Source organism: Gigantopelta aegis, chromosome 15 (genome assembly GCF_016097555.1).
Source record: "Gigantopelta aegis isolate Gae_Host chromosome 15, Gae_host_genome, whole genome shotgun sequence".
NCBI lineage: Eukaryota > Metazoa > Mollusca > Gastropoda > Neomphalida > Peltospiridae > Gigantopelta > Gigantopelta aegis.
The window spans coordinates 45,384,184-45,395,427 of NC_054713.1; the positions used below are offsets into that span (position 1 = coordinate 45,384,184).

Sequence of the window (11,244 nt, forward strand, 5' to 3'; positions counted from 1 at the left end):
ATGCACCATTAGTGTTTTCATTAGTAGCATTATATGTACTATCAGTGTTTTCATTAGCAGCATTATATGCACTATCAGTGTTTTCATTAGCAGCGTTATATGCACCATCAGTGTTTTCATTAGTAGCAGCATTATATGCACCATTAGTGTTTTCATTAGCAGCGTTATATGCACCATCAGTGTTTTCATTAGTAGCGTTATATGCACTATCAGTGTTTTCATTAGCAGCATTATATGCACTATCAGTGTTTTCATTAGCAGCGTTATATGCACCATCAGTGTTTTCATTAGCAGCGTTATATGCACCATCAGTGTTTTCATTAGCAGCGTTATATGCACCATCAGTGTTTTCATCAGTAGCGTTATATGTACCATCAGTGTTTTCATTAGTAGCATTATATGCACCATCAGTGTTTTCATTAGTAGCGTTATATGCACCATCAGTGTTTTCATTAGTAGCGTTATATGCACCATCAGTGTTTTCATTAGTAGCGTTATATGAACCATCAGTGTTTTCATTAGTAGCATTATATGTACCATCAGTGTTTTCATTAGTAGCGTTATATGAACCATCAGTGTTTTCATTAGCAGCGTTATATGCACCATCAGTGTTTTCATTAGTAGCATTATATGTACCATCAGTGTTTTCATTAGCAGCGTTATATGAACCATCAGTGTTTTCATTAGTAGCATTATATGTACCATCAGTGTTTTCATTAGTAGCGTTATATGTACCATCAGTGTTTTCATTAGTAGCATTATATGTACTATCAGTGTTTTCATTAGTAGCGTTATATGCACCATCAGTGTTTTCATTAGTAGCGTTATATGTACCATCAGTGTTTTCATTAGTAGCATTATATGCACTATCAGTGTTTTCATTAGTAGCGTTATATGCACCATCAGTGTTTTCATTAGTAGCGTTATATGCACCATCAGTGTTTTCATTAGTAGCGTTATATGCACCATCAGTGTTTTCATTAGTAGAATTATATGCACCATCAGTGTTTTCATTAGTAGCATTATATGTACTATCAGTGTTTTCATTAGTAGAATTATATGCACCATCAGTGTTTTCATTAGTAGCATTATATGTACTATCAGTGTTTTCATTAGTAGCATTATATGTACCATCAGTGTTTTCATTAGTAGCATTATATGTACTATCAGTGTTTTCATTAGTAGCATTATATGTACCATCAGTGTTTTCATTAGTAGCATTATATGCACCATCAGTGTTTTCATTAGTAGCATTATATGTACTATCAGTGTTTTCATTAGTAGCATTATATGTACCATCAGTGTTTTCATTAGTAGCATTATATGGACCATCAGTGTTTTCATTAGTAGCATTATATGTACCATCAGTGTTTTCATTAGTAGCATTATATGTACTATCAGTGTTTTCATTAGTAGCATTATATGTACCATCAGTGTTTTCATTAGTACCATTATATGTACTATCAGTGTTTTCATTAGCAGCGTTATATGTACCATCAGTGTTTTCATTAGTACCATTATATGCACCATCAGTGTTTTCATTAGTAGCATTATATGTACCATCAGTGTTTTCATTAGCAGCGTTATATGTACCATCAGTGTTTCTGCCAGAAAGACATTGTTTTCATTAGTAGCATTATATGTACCATCAGTGTTTCTGCCAGAAAGACATTTTTGGGTATGGCGCTATGTTATTGAATGCAACCACAGTCAACAGGGGGTATGGGGGCCTCCTCCAGAAAGAAAATGGCTTACATTTAGGGTTAGGCTTAAGAAAATCATACAATAATGATAAGAGTCATTAATTTTGTCAAAATGTTAACTTAATAAAATAAAAATGTGGGTATGGCACCATACCCATTTTACCCTCTGGCTGAAACCCTGAGCATTCTACAGACAAGATAGCACGTATCACAGTCTGGGCAGAATGGGCCCACCAACAGAGATCACATCAGACAAGCACTTTATAACCGTGCTTTATCTCCCGCCCACTGGGGTTAAGCTTCCCTGGAAATTTCTGAATGCTTGAAGTATGTGTGTGTGTGGTGGTGGTGGTGGTGGGGTGGGGCAGGCAGGACAGCACATACAACAGTCTTTGATATACCAGTTATGGTGTGCTAGCTGGGACAAGACATAGCCCAATGGACCCACCGACGGGGATCCACCCTAGACGAATGCTTCACCATTGAGCTACATTCCACACTCCATGCCCCACCCCCTCCCATCCCCAAAATGCATGAAAAAGTGGACGGTGTGTTGAACTGCATGAACTACTGAAAGGTGTGGTGTGTAACCTCCGCGTGTCGCACTCACCGCAGTCGGAGGATGCCGGCCACTATGAAGAACGTTCCGATGATCGCCGAGCATGTCGAGATAACCACCAGCTGTGTGCGGCTGATCCCTGAAACACACAGAAGAAAGGAATGTTACTCACACCCCAGCACATTGTTTAACCAGCTGCGTGCGTCTGATCCCTGAAACACACAGAAGAAAGGAATGTTACTGACACCCCAGCACATTGTTTAACCAGCTGCATGCAGCTGATCCCTGAAACACACAGATGAAAGGAATGTTACTGACACTCCAGCACATTGTTTAACCAGCTGTGTGAAAATAATCCACTTGGAGTCCCTTGACCATGGTCAAACAGGTTTTACATATCACCTCATGGTTCAGGCATGCCCACCCTGGGTCTTGTCCTTGAACATATCTCAGACAGCTTTTATGAATATGAACATTTCCAGAACAGTCCTTAATTATTAAACTCATCAGTAGCTACGTTTACATCCTCTCCCCGTTCCATATGATCATCCCTCACCCCATCCCTCCATGATCATCCTGTACCCCATTCCTCCATGATCACCCCACCCCATTCCTCCATGATCATCCCTGACCCCATCCCTCCATGATCATCCCTCACCCCATTCCTCCACAATCATCACCCACCCCATTCCTCCACGATCATCCCTCACCCCATTCCTCCACGATCATCCCTCACCCCATTCCTCCACGATCATCACTCACCTCATTCCTCCACGATCATCCATCACCCCATTCCTCCAGGATCATCCCCCACCCCATTCCTCCATGATCACCCCACCCCATTCCTCCATGATCATCCCTCACCCCATTCCTCCTTGATCATCACTCACCCAATTCCTCTATGATCATCCCTCACTCCATTCCTCCATGATCATCACCCACCCCATTCCTCCATGATCATCACTTACCCCATTCCTCCATGATCATCACTCACCCCATTCCTCCATGATCATCACTTACCCCATTCCTCCATGATCATCCCTCACCCCACTTCTCCAAGATCATCCATCACCCCATTCCTCCATGATCATAACTTACCCCATTCCTCCATCATCCCTCACCCCATTCCTCCATGATCATCCATCACCCCATTCCTCCATGATCATAACTTACCCCATTCCTCCATGATCATCCCTCACCCCATTACTCCATGATCATCCCTCACCCTATTTCTCCATGATCATCACCCACCCCATTCCTCCACGATCATCACCCACCCCATTCCTCCACGATCATCACTCACCCCATTCTCCACGATCATCACTCACCCCATACCTCCACGATCATCCCATCACTCACCCAATTCCTCTATGATCATCCCTCACTCCATTCCTCCATGATCATCACCCACCCCATTCCTCCACGATCATCCCTCACCCCATTCCTCCATGATCATCACCCACCCCATTCCTCCATGATCATCCCTTACCCATTACTGCATGATCATCCCTCACCCCATTCCTCCATGATCATCACCCACCCCATTCCTCCATGATCATCCCTCACCCCATTCCTCCATGATCATCCCTCACCCTATTCCTCCATCATCCCTCACCCCATTCCTCCATGATCATCACTTACCCCATTCCTCCATGATCATCACTCACCCCATTCCTCCATGATCATCACTTACCCCATTCCTCCATGATCATCCCTCACCCCACTTCTCCAAGATCATCCATCACCCCATTCCTCCATGATCATAACTTACCCCATTCCTCCATCATCCCTCACCCCATTCCTCCATGATCATCCATCACCCCATTCCTCCATGATCATAACTTACCCCATTCCTCCATGATCATCCCTCACCCCATTACTCCATGATCATCCCTCACCCTATTTCTCCATGATCATCACCCACCCCATTCCTCCACGATCATCACCCACCCCATTCCTCCACAATCATCACTCACCCCATTCTCCAGGATCATCACTCACCCCATACCTCCACGATCATCCCATCACTCACCCAATTCCTCTATGATCATCCCTCACTCCATTCCTCCATGATCATCACCCACCCCATTCCTCCACGATCATCCCTCACCCCATTCCTCCATGATCATCACCCACCCCATTCCTCCATGATCATCCCTTACCCATTACTGCATGATCATCCCTCACATCACCCACCCCATTCCTCCATGATCATCCCTCACCCCACCCATTCCTCCATGATCATCCCTCACCATCACACACCCCATTCCTCCATGATCATCCCCCTCACCCCAATTCCCTGATCATCATCCCTCACCCCATTCCTCCATGATCATCCCTCACCCTATTCCTCCATCATCCCTCACCCAATTCCTCCATGATCATCCCTCACCCCATTCCTCCATGATCATCACCCACCCCATTCCTCCATGATCATCACCCACCCCATTCCTCCATGATCATCCCTCACCCCATTCCTCCATGATCATCCATCACCCCATTCCTCTATGATCATCCATCACCCTATTCCTCCATCATCCCTCACCCAATTCCTCCATGATCATCCCTCACCCCATTCCTCCATGATCATCACACAGCCCATTCCTCCATGATCATCCCTCACCCAATTCCTCCATGATCATCCATCACCTCATTCCTCCATTTAATTATTTCTTGAATTGTACTCAAACAGCCATCCTTCAGCTGTCCTACAGTTGACACAGACTTTGAGAATGTGGTCATATTTGTTGAATTCGTATCAAACCCTTCAAATTCAATTTGCCGAACGACTATAAAAACAGAGAAATTAGATTTGAATTACACGCACAGAGGAAAGAGAAGCGAAGCATTGTTGCACTGTAACAGACCTGGCACGAATCAGAGTATCGGCTTGACTTGAAGAAGAGATCTTCTCTGATTAGGGAAGATCCAAAAGTGGTCAGGGAAAGTACAGTTTGTTTGTTTTCAATCACCAACCATAAAATAGTGCTTTATTTCAACTATAATTTTTAAAGTTTGTTTTGTTTAACGACACCACTAGAGCACATTGAGTTATTAATCATCAGCTATTGGATGTCAAACATTTGATCATTCTGACATATAGTCTTAGAGAAAACCAGCTACATTTCTCCACTAGTAGCAAGGAATGTTTTATATGCACTTTCCCATGGACAGGACAGCACATACCACAACACATACCACAGCCTTTGGTATACCAGCTGTGGAGCACTGGCTGAGAAAGGGAAAACCCAGTGGATCTTACCATCATAAAATGGCCTCTCTTGTCGTCCACCCCTCAAAACAGCCTCCATTACCCCAGCCTCCATAAAACAATGTTCTACCCCACCCCATTAAACAGCCTCCCCTATAAAACAATGTTCTACCCCACCCCATTAAACAGCCTCCCCTATAAAACAATGTCCACCTCCCCTCTCTCCTTATGTCATGTCATGTCAAAGGGTTTTACGTGCACATTCAGAACAAGCTGTTGTAGCGCACGCCTGTCGTGGGCACAAGAGCCGGCCTTGGCTGTCTCCTCCGTCCATGACAGGAAAGGTGGGGGGAGGGGAGTGCAGGTGCAAGGGAGCACCAGCAGCCCGATCAAATCGGTAGCAGGCGGGTGGTCTCTCCTTAAAAACCCCAGCTCTTAAATACTGTTCAATTACTGACAAGCTTGTTATACAGCTGTAGGTTTAACCAGCGTCTAATATTGATCTGCTTTTACTTTCGAGATTTGTGTCTTTTCACTTTCAGACATCTGTCTTCATAGTATTACAAGTACATCAGGTGGGGGGGAGGGGGGAGAGAGGGTGTAGCTTAGTGGTAGAGCAGTCGCTTGTGGTGTGTACTGTCATTCCTATGGAAAATTGCAATAACAAAGAGTACCCTGTATAATGGCAGCAAGATCTTTCTAATTCTCTCCCTCTCTCTCTCTCTATCGCCACCTCCTTATGTCTTTCTCTACTAGACTCTCCCTCACTGTCTGTCTGTCTGTCTGTCTCTCTGTCTGTCTCTCCCTTCCCCACCCTCTATTTCCCTTTTCTCTTGATCTGCCCACCTGTCTCTCTCTACCAGACTTTCCTCCATCAACCCCTAAACCTCTCCCTCCCTCCTCCCCTCGACCTCCCTCTCTCTCATTCTCTCTCTCTGCTCTCTCTGTCTCTCTTCTCTCTCTTTCTCAGCCTCTCTGACCCCTTCAATCTCTGTCCCTCTTCGTTCCTCGATATCTCGTTCCGCCCTCTCTCTTGAAGTTCGTCTTCATCTCCCTCTCTCCATGTCCGTACGTCCTCCGCTCTCGTCCGTCTCTCCCTCCTCTTCTGTCTCTCCCCTCTCTATCTCTACTCTCTGTCTCTCTCCTCTCTCTCTCTCTGGTCTCTCTCTGTGTCTCTCTCTCTCTCTCTCTCTCTGTGTCTCTATCTCTCTCTCTCTCTCTCTCTCTCTCTCTGTGTCTCTCTCTCTCTCTCTCTCTCTCTCTCTCTCTGTGTCTCTCTCTCTCTCTCTCTCGCTCTCGTGTCTCTCTCTCTCTCTCTGTGTGTCTCTCTCTCTCTCTCTCTCTCTCTCTCTCTCTCTGCTGGTGTCTCTCTCTCTGTCTCTCTCTTCTCTCCTCTCTGTGTCTCTCTCTCTCTCTCTCTCTCTGTGTGTCTCTCTCTCTCTCTCTCTCTCTCTCTCTCTCTCTCTCTCTCTCTCTGTCTCTCTCTCTCTCTCTCTTGTGTCTCTCTCTCTCTCTCTCTGTGTCTCTCTCTCTCTCTCTCTCTGTCTCTCTCTCTCTCTCTCTCTCTCTCTGTCTCTCTCTCTCTCTCTCTCTCTCTCTCTCTCTCTCCTCTCTCTCTCTCTCTCTCTCTCTCTCTCTCTCTCTCTCTCTCTCTCTCTCTCTCTCTCTCTCTCTCTCTCTCTCTCTCTCTCTCTCTCTCTCTAGGATCGATCCCCGTTGGTGGACCCATTGGGCTATTTCTCATTCCAGCCAGTGCTCCACAACTGGTGTAACAAAGGTATGTACTATACTGAGCGGGTTTCCTCTATCAATATCTGTGTGGTTTTTAAGCATAAGTCCGACGCTATATAACCGTAAATAAAATGTGTTGACTGCGTCATTAAATATAGCATTTCCTTCCTTCCTTCCTTCCTCTCTCTCCTATATCATGTATTACTCTACATTAAATTCATTAATACACTGTATAGTTTCACAGTGAAAACCAACTCACCTCTATCATCGTCTGTCTGTCTGTTATTGTGCACAGCGACAGTTTTAGTTCCGACTAAAACTCCCGCCGACCCGTTATTTGCCTGACTTGTCATGTCCGACCCTGAATTCACCATCGCCGTGGTAACCGTCTCATACCCAGCCCCACTGGTTGAATCCTTCAGCGCTAATTTATCCCGTGTCAAGGAGTGTCCGTCCACATTGACAACAGGAACGGACGAACAATCGCGTGACTCTGCTGACCTGAAATCCTCTTTCTTACGAGTGTGGAAGTAGAGATGCACTCCGACAGTCTGCGAGTGCGTGCGCTTGTTCACGGTTATCACATCGGTAGAGATTTTCTCAAGTTTGATGCACGCCGAATTTGAAGGCAGAATGTCCAACTTCTTCATGACCTGGATGAGCAGGATGTAAAGGTCACGGTCAGAGGAATGGTCGATGATCGTTGAGATATTTGGTCTGAGGTTGTCCGTGTAAGGAAACGTTGTCTTGGTGTTTGGGTCAGGTGTGGTGGTAGTTGTCAATGGTGCCATCGTGTAGTCTGGATTGTGAGAGGTTGATACTGATGATGATGTTGTTGTGATGGGTTGTGAGAGAAGTGTCAGCAACATCAGCCACAGCCTCATTGAGGTGGAGTCCAGAGATTTCGCCATCACTGCTAGCAGCCATGTACCACAGTTAACTGAAAGACACAATGTATCTAAGTTAACTGAAAATAAAACACAATGTATCTAAGTTAACTGAAAATAAAACAATGTATCTAAGTTAACTGAAAATAAAACACAATGTATCTGAGTTAACTGAAAATAAAACAATGTATAAAAGTTAACTGAAAATAAAACACAATGTATCTGAGTTAACTGAAAATAAAACACAATGTATCTGAGTTAACTGAAAATAAAACAATGCATCAAAGTTAACTGAAAATAAAACACAATGTATCTGAGTTAACTGAAAATAAAACACAATGTATCTGAGTTAACTGAAAATAAAACACAATGTACTACAGTTAACTGAAAATAAAACACAATGTACCACAGTTAACTGAAAATGAAACACAATGTACCTCAGTTAACTGAAAATAATTACCACACTCTACTATCACAATTACCATAATTACCACACTCTATCACAATTACCATAATTACCACACTTAACTATCACAATTACCATAATTACCACACCCTACTATCACAATTACCATAATTACCACACTCAACTATCACAATTACCATAATTACCACACTATCACAATCACCATAATTACCACACTTAACTATCACAATTACCATAATTACCACACCCAACTATCACAATTACCATAATTACTACACTATCACAATCACCATAATTACCACACTCTACTATCACAATTACCATAATTACCACACTTAACTATCACAATTACCATAATTACCACACTATCACAATCACCATAATTACCACACTCAACTATCACAATTACCATAATTACCACACCCAACTATCACAATTACCATAATTACTACACTCAACTATCACAATTACCATAATTACCACACTCAACTATCACAATTACCATAATTACCACACTCAACTATCACAATTACCATAATTACTACACTCAACTATCACAATTACCATAATTACCACACTCTACTATCACAATTACCATAATTACCACACTTAACTATCACAATTACCATAATTACCACACTCTACTATCACAATTACCATAATTACCACACTATCACAATTACCATAATTACTACACTCAACTATCACAATTACCATAATTACCATACTCTACTATCACAATTACCATAATTACCACACTCTACTATCACAATTACCATAATTACCACACTCTACTATCACAATTACCATAATTACCACACTACTATCACAATTACCATAATTACTACCCTCAACTATCACAATTACCATAATTACCACACTCTACTATCACAATTACCATAATTACCACACTCTACTATCACAATTACCATAATTACCACACTATCACAATTACCATAATTACTACACTCAACTATCACAATTACCATAATTACCACACTCTACTATCACAATTACCATAATTACCACACTCTACTATCACAATTACCATAATTACCACACTCTACTATCACAATTACCATAATGACCACACTCAACTATCACAATTACCATAATTACCACACTCAGCTATTTCCAGAAGAGAAACTGTTCTGTGATGTATCATAGACTATCAATATACCAACTATCACAAAGAGATCATTTAACTTGTATCAGTTCCACAGAAAATCTTAATAACGACAATCTCTCGATTGCGTAGGTCAAAGAAAAACTGTCATTACTCTCCTGTCAAATGATGGGTCAGTCCATTCCAGTCACACCATCCCCGGGATACTTGGCACAATCATGCCATCATTATCTGGAGAGAGATTTCACAGTAACTCTGTAGTTCTACACATAATGTCAATTCAAGGGCAGCTACAGCATTTCTCCTGGGAGGAGTTTCCGTGTCAATGAGGACATCGACAGTGCTCTAAATAGAGGATTCGTCATGAGTATTTTTTAATATGGAAGATATTAACCGAGTCTATGTTAATCAGTATTTGTCGAGGCTCTGCCGAGACAAATACCGATTAACTAGACGAGGTTGATATTTTACATATTAAAAAACACGAGTAGCAAATTCTATTTATCCTATAACACTTCTAAAATAATATTCTAATTAATTTTTTAGTAAATCACAATACTAAAGTCGCCGCCATCGATAATATGACGTCATCACGATTAGCACAGAGTACTTTGACGTCAAGCATTTTAAACAAATCTTTGAAAACGTTACGCTCAAGTACACAGGTCTTGTTGGCTTGTAAGCAAATGACCCATCCACAGCAAAACATTACCTAGAGACCTTGTAAATTTGCATACCATTATTAACCGGGTTAATAAAGTAAATTATCACATGGGTTTATGACATGGATATCATGGGTAAGTTATAGGATAAAGTAAAGTATACATCTGTACATTAATGTAGTGCTATACTTGTACACAAAACTTCAATTCTCCAGGGAGGGGGTGCATGCAATGTCATAAAGTGCATCGACAGTGCTCTAAAGTAAACAACATGCAAGATACATTACTGTAAGGCTATATATACATGTTAAAGTTTGTTGGCTTTGTTTACCCACAGCACTAGAGCACACTGATTAATTAATCATCTGCTATTGGATGTCAAACATTTGGTAATTCTGACTCGTAATCATCAGAGGAAACCCGCTACATTTTTTTTAATACAACAAGGGATCTTTTATATGCACGTTCCCACAGACAGGAAAGCACATACCACAGCCTTTGACCAGTTGTGGTGTACTGGTTAGAATGAGAAAAAAAATCAGTTGAACAGATCCTGTGATGCAAGCACCTCAAGCGAATATATACATAGAGAATAATATACTCATGGCCGTTAGATACCATTTATCTCACAAGGTGTTTTAAGATGTATCTAACCACCAAAAGTGAGTTTGATATGTTTTTAAACAATGCGTTGTATGATAAATGGTATCCAACGGACACGAATGTATTATTCTATTGTTACATATCTTCAAAAACTAGGTTTTAAGCACATTTTAACATCATTTTTGAATAAAAGTTATTTACAACCCTTTGCACTTGTAGCTGACTTACGCATCACAGACACATGAATGTCAGGTTAACTATATGTCATAGTCTAATTGATTTCCATCATGTAGTTTTTAATTGGTTTATGGCATTGGTGACCTGGTTATCACCTA

The 11,244-nt window shown here is 41.9% G+C and overlaps 1 protein-coding gene across 2 annotated transcripts in view; it reads right to left on the minus strand.

Annotated features, from left to right (window-relative positions):
• Nucleotides 1-11,244, minus strand: part of LOC121390171 (mucin-12-like) — an 83,352-nt gene that overhangs the window by 18,292 nt on the left and 53,816 nt on the right. For both annotated transcript variants that reach the window (XM_041521923.1, XM_041521922.1), the window contains exons 4-5: nt 7,464-8,144; nt 2,314-2,401 (exon numbers count right to left, since the gene is read on the minus strand). In XM_041521923.1, the coding sequence (XP_041377857.1) occupies nt 2,314-2,401; nt 7,464-8,115 (740 nt within the window). In that variant the 5' untranslated portion in view covers nt 8,116-8,144. The remainder of the gene's footprint in view (nt 1-2,313; nt 2,402-7,463; nt 8,145-11,244) is intronic.